The sequence below is a fragment of the Ciona intestinalis genome, chromosome 1 (assembly GCF_000224145.3).
Source record: "Ciona intestinalis chromosome 1, KH, whole genome shotgun sequence".
Classification (NCBI taxonomy): domain Eukaryota; kingdom Metazoa; phylum Chordata; class Ascidiacea; order Phlebobranchia; family Cionidae; genus Ciona; species Ciona intestinalis.
The window spans coordinates 4,894,994-4,910,227 of record NC_020166.2 but is presented as its reverse complement, the minus strand read 5'-3'; the positions used below and the strand labels follow the sequence as shown (position 1 = coordinate 4,910,227).

The 15,234-nt window shown below is 33.3% G+C and overlaps 2 protein-coding genes across 5 annotated transcripts; one reads left to right on the top strand and one right to left on the bottom strand.

Moving 5' to 3' along the window:
- The first annotated feature begins 52 nt into the window (after nucleotides 1-52).
- Nucleotides 53-2,585, top strand: LOC100184472 (claudin-18-like). Its single transcript, XM_002124042.4, has 4 exons — nucleotides 53-377; nucleotides 707-865; nucleotides 1,220-1,399; nucleotides 2,442-2,585. The coding sequence occupies exons 1-4, from the start codon at nucleotides 218-220 to the stop codon at nucleotides 2,471-2,473; spliced, it is 531 nt and encodes a 176-aa protein (XP_002124078.1). The 5' UTR covers nucleotides 53-217; the 3' UTR covers nucleotides 2,474-2,585.
- Nucleotides 2,586-2,619: 34 nt separating this feature from the next.
- On the bottom strand, nucleotides 2,620-15,210 carry LOC100183773 (probable ATP-dependent RNA helicase DHX58). 4 transcript variants are annotated; one of them, XM_018813105.2, is made up of 22 exons: nucleotides 15,016-15,210; nucleotides 14,162-14,284; nucleotides 13,643-13,829; nucleotides 13,284-13,468; nucleotides 12,992-13,042; nucleotides 12,457-12,581; nucleotides 11,909-11,981; nucleotides 11,609-11,653; nucleotides 11,079-11,213; nucleotides 10,497-10,623; nucleotides 9,935-10,066; nucleotides 9,547-9,691; nucleotides 9,015-9,180; nucleotides 8,765-8,872; nucleotides 8,221-8,366; nucleotides 7,808-7,943; nucleotides 7,081-7,299; nucleotides 6,634-6,801; nucleotides 5,980-6,134; nucleotides 5,469-5,639; nucleotides 4,589-4,713; nucleotides 2,620-4,121 (listed from the first exon to the last, which is right to left on the bottom strand). In XM_018813105.2, exons 1-22 carry the CDS (start codon nucleotides 15,113-15,115, stop codon nucleotides 3,848-3,850), a joined length of 3,096 nt encoding a protein of 1,031 aa, XP_018668650.1. In that variant the 5' UTR covers nucleotides 15,116-15,210; the 3' UTR covers nucleotides 2,620-3,847. The 4 variants fall into 4 exon arrangements, with proteins under 4 accessions (XP_018668650.1, XP_018668653.1, XP_009862357.1 ...); XM_018813108.2 differs by having other exon boundaries at nucleotides 11,079-11,210; XM_009864055.3 differs by lacking the exon at nucleotides 12,992-13,042.
- Nucleotides 15,211-15,234: the final 24 nt, after the last annotated feature.

Here is a 15,234-nt window from a genome sequence, read left to right as displayed (position 1 = left end):
CCGGAACGACAGTTTCCGCTTGCCTATGATCAACGTTCAGCCTATGTATTTGTAGATTATATTAACCTGTACTTTGCTTTGGACACTTTGTAGACTGTTTTTTTTTGCCGATGGCCCTTTACATCAATGTGTTTTTCAATCAAATGAACGGTATTGCATAGTGGTTTGGACGTTTAAGCAAAAAGTTGAGGTTAAGGTTATACAATAAGCAAGCCCCATGGATATTAAAAATATTTGCTGTTTCGCCTTGCTTTCGGTATTAGCTCTTGCGTTCGATATTGTGGCAATTGGCACAAAATCATGGGCTGTCACTGAAGGACCGTCTAAAGTTGGACTCTTTCTTATTTGCATTGACCGGCGTTGCGCCTCAGTTTTAGGTAAATATATTCCCCAGTCATTAAACTACTAAACGAGGATGAACAAGTCCACGACACACTCAGTATCACAAAGTGGAATACTGACAGTGGAGATAAATTCTTGAACGAAAAATTAATCGGAGTTTAAATAGAAGAATATAACTGTATCACATTTTATCATTTAGTTAAAACGCTCCGAATTGTACATTTTACAGCTCCGAATTGTACAGGCCTATATTTAAAAAATGTAAAAAATGCGAAACAGCAAGGTGCTAACTATTTTGATTTGGAAATAATTGGCAATATGTGCCAAGTGTCCTATCCTCTCCCAATTTATACCTCTATTACAGGCAGGCCGATTCAGTTCTTTGTGCCCCTCAAGGCAGTTACAATTCTTTTAATTATTTCGTTACTCGGAATTATAATATCAGTGGCGTTGGCATTATGTAGTCTTTTGAAATATATCCCGAAGTTGTTGACAACTGCAAGCATTTTGTTATTACTGTCAGGTATGGGACTATTTGGAAATAAATTTAATTTTATTGTAAAATACAAAGATTCTTAAACTACGAGAAGTGAAATAGCTATAAAGAAATTTAAAAAAATCACCCGCAAAGTTACATAATTATATGGCAACTCATAAAAGCGGCCGGTACGCGAAGTGTGTGAAACAGAACATTGTGTTATTACCACTTCTGTTATCACGCATCGCGAGGATAAATAAGTTACATTTATTCAAGTGTATATGTGCGAAATATTTGTTAGCATTTATTATCTTTGGTAAAGTTATTTATTTCCAAAGACAAATCCTTTTTTTTTCGAATACAAGCTCTTATATTTTAACCCTGTTTTTTTCACCTAAGGTTTCTCAGCTCTATGTGGAACGGCTATATTCACTGTTGGAATGTACATTGCAAGAAATGATGTTTTTATGAACGCCATATTTGGAAATTCAAAATTTGGATTTAGCTTTGCATTTGCCTGGGCATGCAGTGGCATAGCTATAGTGGGTGGTATATTCGGATTACTGATCCACAAAGCAAGTAACTATAGCTCAAATAAGAAATATTTGAGGGCGGGTTGAAAATGCATAAGATGAGATGTTGGGTTCATACACCTCATGTCGTGGTTGCATTTTGCCAATTAAGCAAGATTCTAAAAATAGTTTTCCAAAATTGAATACGTGGTAATTATTAAGCTGGTCCGTAGTGTATGAAACAAAACATGTTTTAACGACTATAGTTGCACCGCTACGCGAGCATACATCATATTTATGTATAGTAAGGTGGGGGAAGATGGGACACCTTTAAAACATATTATCCAAATATCCTGATCGTGGTTTAAATACTTAATAACGATGCGAGTCGTGAGGATACGGTTTTATAAATTTTTTAACGTCTTTGTTTACTACCTAATGGTACGATAAAATGGAATCAAAAGTTGCCCTATCCTTCCCCGCCCTACTATAGTTTGGGGCAAGTATACCAATAACTAAATTCCGTATATAGGATATTTCGGATTCAGAATGCCAACCGCTTAATTATGAGCTTAAATTCACCGATGAGACTTTGCATTTGACTCGATTTTCACATAATTTATTTGAATATTATAGTACTGTGGGGAAAAAGGACACCTTTAGTACATAATTTTCAAATATCCTGATCGTGTTTTAAACTATTAACAACAGTCTATGGGAGTCATGAGGATACGGTTTTACAACTCTTTAAATGTTCTTTGCTTACTACCAAATGGGAAAAGAAAACAGAATGAAAAGGTGTTCTATCTTCCCCCACTGTACTATATCAAAAATACCAATTAAACGATATTCCCTATAAAATCATAAATCAAATATACGATTTAGATTTAGAACATAGGTGGTACTCGTTTTTATTATCTTGTATTGTCCTATTTGTTACCAAACAAGAATTTTGCAGATCTATAAAACTGTCCCACAGCTTCTAAAAGAGCGTTGTTAATTGTTAAAAACACGATTACGGTATAAGTCAATTTCCTAACAGGATCCATCTTATCCCACAGTAGCAAATAAACTTTATTCAATTACTTACATTGACGCTTTATAAACAGAATGTAAAGAACGAACAGACACCGTACGTTAATTTTGATATTGAGCTTTCAAAATCACTGGAGAAACGTCGGCCTTCCCCCATACCACCATATTATCAACAGCTGGGATTTGAAGAACAATTAACTCTACTAAATAAGCAATAGATGGCAGGGGGCGGAATATTTTCAGCAAAAAGTGTATATGCGCCACTCGTTTAATACAATAAACAATTACGGAATTTAGATTTATACACAAAGCTCATTGGTCGTAATTATTGAATGGATGTTGCTTATTTATCCTCGCATAGACAGCACCCATCGCTGGATGTTTTTGTTTCGTAAACACCACGTGCCAGCTTATAAGTCACCAAATATAGGCTATGTAACTTTGTGGGCGATTAGTGTTTTTTAATTTTGAATATGTGTAACTAACAAATTGAAAAATCCATAATAAAGGAACAACCGGGTTGAAGTAATTGACGTTTAGCGACTTGTGTGGCCACCGGCCAGAAAATTTATTTCCTTATTATGGGTAACGACGTTTTATTAAAAACAGAAGAGGCCACAAGCTGGTAATATCAACAAGAGTTAACCCAACAATTACAACTTTATTATTAAGTTAAACACCCACATTCTTACTAACATGCGGAAAAAAAGGCAAAATAGAGCTAAAATTTTTTTTAAAAAGTGATAAACTGGAAATAGCTTTTTTCATTTGAAAATTTGAACACTTACAGCCATGCACATTAGAAGAATCACTATAAAAATAGTTCTTCACTTATTTGAAAAAAAAAAGGATTTCGGTACCCAGCCAATTATTCTGTGGGTGGCAACTTGGACAATCCATTAGTGAATTGAAACAATGACTATAAAGTCAATGGCTGTTAAAAAATGACTTATTTAACGCAAAAAAAGGTTTAATTTAAACAGACACCCAACCAACGCATATACGCTTACTGGCACACAGTTAACAAATTTCCATATAGCCATTGAAATTACGTATGCTAGGAAACTTTAAGTCACTATGGTGCAGTAGCACAGTGGTTAGAAGTATTGGATAAACCACTGTGTTACTGCACCAAAGTAAAGTGGGTTTGAAACAGTAAGTAAATGAGTGCAAACGGTAAAACCGCTGCTATTTAATTCCTTAACCAAAGTTCTACAATACAACAATTATACTTTGAAAAATAAAATCTAAGTAGGGAGCTTTACAAAAATTAACTACAATACATAAGCGCAATGCAGATAAGTTGAAAAATCATACAAGCTAATAAAAATATTAACAAATCTGATGATCAGAATATTTACAAAATTAAAATTTTTGGAACAGTAGATTTAATTTTCTTCGAGGTTGGAACTAATCTGATCTTTAGTGTTGTATTTGAAGAGATCAAATTAATGTTATGTGTGACAGTTGAGGTTTAAATTTAGGAACTCAACACTTGGTTTCCAATGTCACCATAAATATCCTCTTCATCACTGTCTTCTTCCTCATTTTCTACATTTTGTCCATTTTTGTTTTTTCTGTGTTCCAAAATATTTCTTAAATCTGCTTCTGCTAGCTCTTTTTTAACAGAAAAAGGCGAATCTTTCCATTTTTTCTTCTCCACTCTCTCCTCTCCGCACGTCAGCACAAAGCCCGCGATTTTAAGTACAGAGATGGGACATTTTTTGTGGCACATGCGAACACCCCAGTCATGCCTGTGTGGTGTTTAAAACAAGCGGTTTAAGCTTAAAGGAACAAACTATGTTAAAGTATTAAGTTGTAAGTATTTACTTTATCGTTGCGATGATATGATGTTTAACCACACCTAGAGCTAACATTCATAACACAGGTGTTTTCTGGCGCACTGTATACAGTAGGACCACACATACGGACATTATTTTAGAAAATGTAGTAAAATGCAGTTACACTCTTTAGTAAATACGCAACTCAAAATGTTTTAAAATGCAGTACATTTTAACCTGCTCCTCTGTTACGTCATGTAATAGCAGGGGACAAGGTTTTTTAAGCGTAAAACTGTGGTAATAAAACATACGTGGTCACTTTATTGTTGAGTTGACATGTCACCACAGACACCAATAACATTAAAGCTATGGAGAGTTTTTAAACCTATTCTTTAAAAACATCATACACCGGACTGTACTTAATATACAATGATCCTTACCCGCATTCTTTGCAGTAAACCTTTCCGATAATAACTTGTTCAAATCCCACGGGTTTCCCTTGTTCTATAGGTACTTCACGACAAGATGCTTTATCTTCAAACTTAGGATCCACAACCACATGGTGCTACATGTTAACACATTTTTTTATATAGTTAGATATAAAGTACTGTGGAGTAAGATGGGATACTGTAGGCACTTAAATCTTATACTTAGGTATTTAATTTGTAAATATTTTTTGATTACTACCAAACGGGACAGCAAAGAGAATGAAAACATGACCTATTTTACTCCATCTTACTATGGTAATACAAGTGGTAGAAGAAACAAGCACTCAGCTGTAAATACCTTTGCATTACCCTATCTTGTTTATGCCTTAAAAAAATAGTGCAACAACTTAGTTGATGATGATATGTCATTCACTCATTATTAAAATATTTTCTTGACAGTAAAACACAAGTTAGGCTGCGATGTTAATATTCAAATGTATATATGAAGACAAGCACAGGTGTTGCGACAATGGGTTAACTCTGGCATAAATCCTACGTCGCAAAACAATAACCTTACTCATATAAATAGAATAGAATATATATTAATTGGTTCTGATGTAAAATAGTAAGAATTCACGGAAGTTTTAGGCATATTCAATAAAATTTATCCTGCATAACTGCCCAAATATAAATGCTGGGAAAGGCTTATCAACTACATTAATTTGTCTCATGCACACTTTTTAGAATGCAATATTTTACCCAACAGTATTAAATATTCCCTTTTTACTAACTTGAAGTAGTTACTACTGGGGCATTTTTTGTTACAGTAAATAAAGTCGTGGTAATTGACTAATGCTGTGGTAAATTTCATAAACTATAATTGTAGCCACACCTGCTTTTCAATGTGTCGGAACTGATCTGATTTTGTGACTTCAGTTTTACATCCCTTACACAAGAGAGTCCAAATGTTGTTCCCACTAGGATGTTTTTTGAAACTCTGAAACTCAGCAGACAACTTTTCCAAACCACGGTCTTCCTTTAACCGTATTTGAATTTTTTTAATCTGAAAAATTTAATACACTATCTTAATTTGATATTTTTTGGCAAAAAAACAACAAAAATATACCATTTCAAATTCTCTGAAACAAGTTATAAAAACGCAAGTAGACACTAAGATTTTGGTTTTGTTCTTTAAAGTGTTATGTACACTGCTCCAACCCACTGGGCCCTTATGGGTCATACATAAAACTTCAAAAATATAACAAAAAATAATCTCCCCAAAACTACATATGTCAATCATAAACACAAGGTGTATGAAACAGAATTTCTATGTTTTAACAGCTATTATGCCTTCTCCATGCAAAGATAGATAAGTTAATTTTATTTAATTCTTATACACATACATCTTTCTTAAGTTGTTCTGGATCCATTTGTCGTAACATCTGCAGTATATCGTGCGTGAACTTCACACGAATTATGTTACTTTTTTCTCGTTGGATGTGGCTACTGTCATCGTATGCCAGAATGATCATCTTGCTTCCTTTGGCTCTTCCCCTACCTATATGCAATAATATACTTTACTATCCTGGTGGGGAGGCTTTGTGGTTAGGTGGACAATCAGTAACCAAAGTATACCGGGTTTAATGCTCAATGCTGCCACCATTGTGGGTGCATATATTGGATGTGTCCAAAGGTGAAACACGTGACTTTTATTGCTGAAGTTATCGCTAGCAGGTTGTCTAAAAACTAAAAACACTTTATATACAAACAAAGCAGCTTTTTCTAAATTCTGTTGCAAGTTGGTACCACATGCAGCTTTAGGGAAGCATTTAATACAGACATTATTATTTACATGCAACTATACTATGAGGGGAGTATGATACTTAATGCAGAATCAAAGACTTCCTCAAATGTTGGTAATTTAGACAAGTCTTCATTGAACCCTTAAGATTACAAGTTAGTAAAAAATGCAGCAAATGATTCACAAAAATGGCAGCATTGGCAAAATAGTGTGGGTTATAAAATTTAAATTAGATATTCTTAAACCACCGACCAACCTTGTCTTTGCACTTGTCCTATTTCATTAGTGGAGTAATTATAAGTGATGATCAGATTACAAGCTTTGATGTCTAATCCTTCCTCTGCTACTGATGTTGCTACAATCACTTTACATCTGCCATCTCTAAATGAAGCAATTGTATCTTCTTGTGTGGCTTTTGTCATGCCTGCGTATGAATGAGGTTGGATTTAGAGTTATTTATCACATAGCACAATGATTCATCTATTCAAATACGATAGCAAAGATAAAATAATTAGAGCAAGAGGAGAGAAATAAAATCCAATTAAGCAAAATACCGACTAAATGAGTGACTGCTAGAACTATGATACATCAAAAAGAACTGAATTAGGAAAAAGATAAAATGAGAACAAAACGTGAAAAAATATACATATAAAAAGTGGTTTCGATTAATTTTGTTAATTTTGTACCCACTGTCCCACTTTACCTCCTAGTTCAACTGCAGCACCAGCTCCTGTGAGTTGCTTTGGATTAAGATGAAGTTTTTCCACTTCACTTTCTTCAATGCAAGTTATGAGGGCTTTGGCAATGGGTCTTGTGCGAACAAATATGATGCATTTCGATTCAGGTTGTTTGGTGAACTCAGTTTTAAGAATTTTGTATAAAGCATTAATCATCGGGTTGTTTTCTTCCATTATTTCAGGCACTGGCACATTAATAGTAGTTAGGTAATAGGTATATATGTGTCGTGCGGCGTGGCTCAGTAGCTAGGCGCTTGCATTGTAACCAAGATGCTCTACCATAGAGTCTATGCTGATAATATTGATGGTATATGTGTCTCAGTCACAACACTTATAAATATGACTCCAACGCAGTTATCACTAATGGCTTTTGCAGACTGGGTGTTGGAATAGTCGGCCAACTCTGCCTAAATCTTAGGTCACATGGCATGACAGTGTAGGACCTTTACTGGCAAATAATATGTGTGCAGAATGGGGCTTGTAGTGTATAGTGGGGGTGTTGATGTAGTGCATGTATATAAGTGTAATTTGACAACTTTTGTTTTGTCTTTGTTACCATACCAAGTCTAAATGACCTTTTAAAGGGTATAAATAATACAATAAAAGATTTCTATTAGCAAAACTGTTATTCAATCTTAGTTGCAAACTATAATGAATGAAATATTAGGCAGTCAACATATTATTCCAACAAACCAATTTCATCATGAAGTTTCTTCAATTCTGCCTCAACGGGAGTTCTTGGCTGTATAAGAGGAAGTTCTTCTTCTAAATATTCTTTTGCATGCCTGCTCTGTACATGGTCATTGATCCACAAAGAACTGTTGTATTTCTGCAAATATAAAAAGAATCGTTGTAAGAATTATAACTTCTGCAAAAATTGCAATGCTGAGTAAACATGTGACATTGGGGCGAATGTTACACGCTCAAGCAGAACCGAGACAGAGTCACAGTAATCCATGCTTCTTACGTATGTGTAAAAGCAGTCTAGATGAGGGGTAATTGGTCAACACCGGCCAAAATTGGAAGTCCTCAAGAACCTCACCCATATAGAATTATACAGTAGTGCTCATGTTGGTATGTATGTATAATTTAGTTTAGAAACTTACCCATAGGTAGCGAGCATATGCCATGAAACGTTGGCTTAAGTTCGGATCCACTAGCAATGTGCTCTTCTTATAAAACGATACAACCCAAGCCTCATAATCTTGGGTTCCTGACATTGCTTTTAGGTCAAACTTCATTCCTTTTGTTGCTAAAATTAAAATAGTTTCAAAAACAAAATGTTTAAGACAAAATAAAAAATTCTCAAAAATAAAAAAAAAACCTATTTAAAAAAAAAATTACAAAAAGACTGAAACCCTAATACTATTATTTCTGCTTTTTTAATTTGTTACTATGTTGTAAAACTGTAAAAAGAATGATTTTAATACCAAACTTTATCAAAAATGGGGGTAAAGGTTTTAATTCTCAATCCTGCTAACATGGTCTGTATTCGATTGTTTAACAATATATTTCTAAAAATTTACAATTAAAAACAAAAGTTTCAACCTAGTAGCTCACAAGCAGTGTTGAACTGTATGAATAGGACAACCATGTTGTTATAAACAAGTTGCCACACCAAGTGAAATGAAAAACTAAACAAATACTTACCGTTATCATTCCTGCGAAATTCCAGCTTAAGTTTTGTCTCAATCTTGTCCATTACCAACCTTATTTTTGTTCTGAACTCCGATTGTTGTCTCTTAATGGGCTTAAGCTCTGAATTATAAAAACGCAAGTAAACTGGTAAAAATCATTTTTATAATCATTGCACCTTTTTCACTTGTTAATCAAGAAGCTTAAAACCAATATTGTAATAATTGTTATTGTTCATTTATACTATTACTATGTATATATTTACCATATTTTGCTTCATTTTCGTACTGGTTTAGGTTTTTCTTGTGCTTTTGCACTTCAATAGGGGCAGTTGTAACGTTCAAATTGGCCAACAACGTTTTGATGTTTTTTGCTGCAGCTTCATCACTTTTAGCAGAACCCACACCAGGAGATGCAGTAAGACCAACAATCTAAGTCAAAAACAAAACAATTTTTATTGAATAAAGAAGTGTGGCTGTCACACCACAAACACACATTTCCCTGACTGTTTGTCTTTTTAATTAAAACAGCTTTAGTTGTTGGATTATCCAAAGAATTCTTGCATAAATATTAGTTACATATTGTAAGACTTTGTCGGAGTTATTGTGGCATAGCAGATGAAACAATGGTTTAAATGAAATGGTGCTTTCCTAATAAATTCAGACAGGATTTAAACACTCTAGCTAAAGTTCACAACATAGTTAATAAGAAACGAGGTACACGAAACATAATATTTATGTTATAAGAATTATTGTTGCTCTGCCATGCGAGGATAAAAAAGTTACATTTATTCATACTTGTGGTAGGATGTCCAGTCTTCTATTCTTCAGCAAGTTATCATGATATATTTTCATGATGCTGTTGTATGGATCGCCCTTGACAGTGTGGTGACATTCATCAAAAATCAACAAACCAAGCTTATTGATAAAAGAGGGATCCTGCCTGGAATAACAACTGAGTTGTATCATGGGTGTCAGGTTTACACTACTTTAATAGGATTCACGTATGTTTAACAATATTTGAAAATATCTGTCACAAAATAAAACACAGTTACAGACATAGCCTTGCATGAAATTTTGAAAGTAACTAAATCAGCTTAAATCAAATCATACCAAGTGGCAAGAACTGTGGACTGTACATGTTAAAATAGCATCTAAAAATAAGAGAAACTAACAAACCACTCACCTCAGCAAGTTAACAAGAATCTGAGGCGTCAGAAAACTTATTTTATGATCTAGAATTAAACGGTCAGCTGGAGCACTTAGTGTTTCATCTGTTGAAATTGCTCTCAAGATCCCTTGACCATCACCAAGAAAACTGGAATGAAAACATTTAAGGGTATATAATTAGTCATTTTGGGTATGTGGTGTAAAAAACAGAACTTCAATGTTTTAATGCTGCCTGTCAGGCCTAAATTACTTTACTTTATTTTAAGTACATTGTGTGCAGAACTTCTCGGTGTCACCAGTGACCACTTTGATTGGCATGTAAGGTTAATAAACAGGATATATACTAAATATACTAAAAAAAGCAAGAAGTGTGAATACTATACCCAATAAATATACAGCAAAGATGAAGATAGCACAGAATAAAGTAGGAACATTTTGCAATTTAAAGAAAAGAAAAAATACTAGAACAACTAACATAAAACTTTTTTACTATTAATTAACGAAAAATAAAAAATGGTGAATGAAATAAAATATACTCTAACTTAAACCGTGACCAAGCCAACATAAAAACATATTACCATTTGAAAAGTTCATATTGCTGCTTGATAAGAGGAACTCTTGGAACCATAAACACCACCCTGCTGTCGGGTCTCTTTTCAATGTGATCTTTACAAACCTTTAGTGCAACAAATGTTTTTCCACTACCTGGATATAGTTTAGATAATCAAATTTAATCTTTATATAAAAAACATACTCATAACCAAGGTTTCTTAAACTGCGTGTGGTGTAAGGAAATCAAGTGTGTGTAAGCATAATAAAACAATAACAACCTATGACATTCTATTCTACATGGGTAAGGCTAAGGTTAGGCCAAAGTTTAGCGCAACACCCAGGGTCAAAGTTCTACAACTATTTAGTGACAACTGGGTAAGATCAATGGCCAAAAAGTGTCTTGCTTGAGACACATACATCATTATTAGCATCAGTATTGCATCCAAACCAGTATTCTTCTGAGTCATGCAATACTTAACCTATTGACATATCTAACCGAAAAAAAAAATTATTGACATAATTGCACATTCACATTACATTCAAGTGTAATGTGAAAGGGTTCTGTGAGTTTTATTAAAAATAGTCAACATACTCCTACTAATACTCACCTGTAGGTGCAACAATAAGTGAGTTTTCACCAGACATGGCTTGCTCTGCCAATTCAAGCTGATAGTCTCTTAAATTTAACTCAGGTAGCGACTCTTCTTGACATACATCTTCTGATGTACATGTCTCCATTGCTTCTAGGTAATACATTAATGTTATATTTTTGAAACCTTTTGGCGGAGCAAAGTATGTAACTTGTGGGTGATTATGTTTTGAATTTTTACATTATTTAGTCAATGTGGTAGTACACGGTTTTATTCCTTTTTAACTGCACTACCCAAAACAGGCCAACAGAAAAAGCTCAATAAATTAAAGTCACACATTACGTGTCAGGATAAACAAGTGGTTTACAAAACTTTTTATACACAAATTAAAAAAGCAATAAACGCAAACACATAATACAAAAAAAAACCATCACAGTATGCTTGGTTATCACAGTACTCTAAAAATAGGGAGTTACAACATCAGACAGCTTGCATTATATTTTGTTGATTTAACCAACAAATCAAGTATTTTTTAAATAAATACATACCTTCTTCTACAGCCATAACATTGAAGTTGTTTAAAGAATCATTATCTAAAACAAGATTTATCATATAATAAACTGACATGTATCTATATTGATTTTTTTAGGAGTATTATTTAAAATCCCATAGTATTAATTTTTTTTTTAAAAAAAATTATGTTTAGACACCTGGTTGACTCAGAACAAATGTTGGCATCCTAATAAATTGTTGAAGGAGCTGTTTTGGAATTAAAGTGCATTTTACTTAATTTGGTAATAAATAAAAATGGAATTATTTCAAACACAATCAGGAATAAAGTTTTTTACTTGAATTACAGTCTTCTTCAAAAGGGCTCAGATTGTTCAGTAGGTCCATGCACAACAAAAAAGATGTTCCACACTGTATCACAATATGTTTTTACTTTAAAAATTAAAGTACTTAATCACATGTAGTAATATATATAAGGGTAAGGTCTCATATCACTATATGTTAAATAAATGTGGTAAGGCAACAGCAGTAATTATAACAGAATGATTTTGTTTCATATAATTTTGTGGGTGAATATTCTGTGGGCTAATTGGAATTAAGGGTTTTGGTCAAGGACACATCTTTTCACAGTAATGGCAACATCAAGACACACCCTCACATATTCTGGTCCGGCGGCAACCGCTCTAACTGCTGAGCCATGTGCTATGATAATGTTACAGCTTGTCGCATCTTTTGGAAAAAAGTTAAAGATTTAGCTTTGGGAGGGATTTTTTTATACTTCATTGACACTCTGCTCATTGTATAGTTACCAAAGCAGTTGAAGTGTAGAAGCAGAATAACAAGTTCGAACTCAATGAATGCAATCATACAAATAAACACATAAAACCTCTTCATTATCTTCTTGTATTACTTCAACAGGTGGCAATGCACAAGCTTGGTCCATGGGCTCAGGGACAGTTTGATCATTATCTTCAGTAACAGCAATGCTTGCTTCTCCATCTCTTTTTTCCTCTTTAAATATATAATTATATAGTACTGGAAGGTAAGATCATATGGATGGGATACTACAAGCACCCAAATCCCATATTTTCTAACCACGTTTTTAACAATTAACAAGGCTTTTCATGTAAAGATACGATTATATAAATCTGTAAATATTCTTTGTTTATTACCAAATGAGAAAATAGGAAAAACGAAAAAATAAGAAAACAAAAAAACGGAGTGAAAACATGAACCATCTTGCCCCTCTCTACTATTATGTATGTTTTTAATAGCTATAATAACTAACTAAGCAGAAAATAATGGCTGATGGTTGCTGTTAACACAGAATGTATATTTTTTATACTTCATGCACAAAAACCTATTGAACAAGGATTAAATAAGAGTCCTTATATTAATTTACACATCCTGTGCTCGCTCACCGATTATTGCGTATGAAACTTTGTAGGTTAATCCATTGTTTTTCTGTACTGCTAAAAATTTGAACAACGCATAAGTAAACTTTTGTTTCAATTAACAATTAGTATCCTACCCAAAGACACAGACATCCGTAATACTAGCAGCACCAGGTATTGAACCAGTTACCCTTTGGTTATACTTCTCTAACTATTCAGCTATGGTTAATGTGCAAGAGAATGCGTGAATGTGCAAGAGTTGTGCAAAATAGGCTATTTGTCGACAGATCACAAGAAAAAGTAAATTATTATCCCTTACCTAACTTAATGTATTGCTGAAATGATTCAGCAAGAGTAGGTGAATCTGGATGATGGTATTTATTTTCATTGAGAGAATCATAAAATTCTTTCAACCACTTAGGATGCTTGCGGGTCATAATTGAAAAGAATGCAGTCATTGCAGGGGCATTACCACGATCTCTATCAATTGCTAAAAGCCAATCCCTGTTTAACATGTTTTATCAGTTTGCCACACTATAATAAAGGGCACTTTTTTAGAAAAATACTTAGCCTATATCACATAATTTTTGGAAATGAATGCGCTAGCTGGTCTTAATATATATAGATCTTAAAAAACATTAATTTCTATTTTTTAAATTAAAAGAGCAAATGTCATACTTTTCAGCTGTAGTGAAATACGCAGTAAATTCAGCTATCATACTTCTGGCATCTACTATTTCATAATCTTTTTCAAGCAGCTTAAACAGTGTTTTTAACTGTGGTGCTACCACCACATGTTTGAAGCATTTAATTTGCTCTTTAGGATCCAGTTTCCCATCAATTAAGTCAAATATCCACTTCTGTTCTGCAACAGAAAATAATAAAATTACCCACCTAGTAGCAGTAAAACATTAATTTGCCACAAGTGTTACAGGTCATGGCAAACCACATAATTTCCGTTACATTTTCACATGAATTTTATCTAAGGTTGGTTTTATGGTAAAGAAAATAACAAACAGTATTTAAACAAAATCATATAAAGAACAAAATCCTTAAAAGGGTTTTTTAAACGAAGAACTTTAGCAAAGTCCAACAGCTGGGAAAGTCATAAAAAGTAAACAGCAGACATTTGGAAACAGTTCAAATGTAAGTTTCAACCACACATATATATATATATATATATAAATTTATATATACCACTGCAGTGTCTCAGATTATCAATAAATCTTTTGAATATTCCAGATTCCTCTGAATCTCTAAGTTTATCCAGAAAGATTTGAACTTTAGTTTCTTCATTTTCATTCGACCATCTGTCCCATACTGAAATACACAAGTTTAAATAAACCATTATCTATACACTGTTTCTAAAACTTTGTGCCAGAAAACTTTTACTAATTATAAATATTAAGTTACTTTGTACATGTGTTGTGGAAAGTTGTAAAATATGAGTTTTTTACATTGGTATCGCAAACAGATCTAGAGAACCCAAGTGTACCATAAGCATATTCTCTAATAAAGTTTAAGAACTAGTGGTCTATATTGTGTACAGTTAGGGATGCACAATACAAAATTTTGAATCCGCAATATTTGAATCTTTTTATATTCGAATCTAATTTTGAGATTCGGTATTCTGTTTATCATACATCATTTCTTTTAGTACGGTACTATTGGGTAAGATGAAAGGCTTTTATCACATAACATGTTTTTTAACAGAAAATGTTCCACAACTTCGATGCTATACGTTTTGCATTGGCTGCCAAATGCAAAAAAACACCAAATGCAAAACATTGGTAACTGATAATCACAACGCAAACTACCGCAGGTGTTCTGTTTTATACACCTGTGAGGGCCGTGACGCTTACCAGTTCCCACGTTAGTAATTTTGACAGTGCTTATTTTTATCCTTTTTACTTTTTATGTCGGACAAGATTTTAGACATTCCATGGGACTAATTTACATTATATTTAATTGTTTAGATAAATAGTGTTATGCAATAATCTTGTACCAGATAGTACATGTTACAATAAAATTAAACACACAAGCAAACTTACTATCCCACTCTGGAAATGCCGATGCAAATTTTTGTGGAATAAGAAATTGTTTAAACAGATTCTCCCAATGTAGAAGAAAATCTTTCTGTTCTTTCTTCATGTTTGCAATGATAAAAATAATCTGGGCTAATAAACTAGATAAAAAGTTATTTCAACTTTGTTGGAATTTTACTTAATTTTTCGAATACAGTAACCGCACTGCAATTACAAAAAATGATA

Bases quoted from the DNA above. Each gene is read 5' to 3' on its own strand.
- LOC100184472 (XM_002124042.4), top strand. From the start codon at position 218: ATGGATATTAAAAATATTTGCTGTTTCGCCTTGCTTTCGGTATTAGCT. The intron at 378-706 runs GTAAATATATTC...CCTCTATTACAG, and splicing joins GCGTTGCGCCTCAGTTTTAG to GCAGGCCGATTCAGTTCTTT. The intron at 866-1,219 runs GTATGGGACTAT...TTTTCACCTAAG, and splicing joins CATTTTGTTATTACTGTCAG to GTTTCTCAGCTCTATGTGGA.
- LOC100183773 (XM_018813105.2), bottom strand. From the start codon at position 15,115: ATGAAGAAAGAACAGAAAGATTTTCTTCTACATTGGGAGAATCTGTTT. The intron at 7,300-7,807 runs GTTTGTTGGAAT...TTAATGTGCCAG, and splicing joins GAAACTTCATGATGAAATTG to TGCCTGAAATAATGGAAGAA. The intron at 4,122-4,588 runs GTAAGGATCATT...AACACCACACAG, and splicing joins GTTTACTGCAAAGAATGCGG to GCATGACTGGGGTGTTCGCA.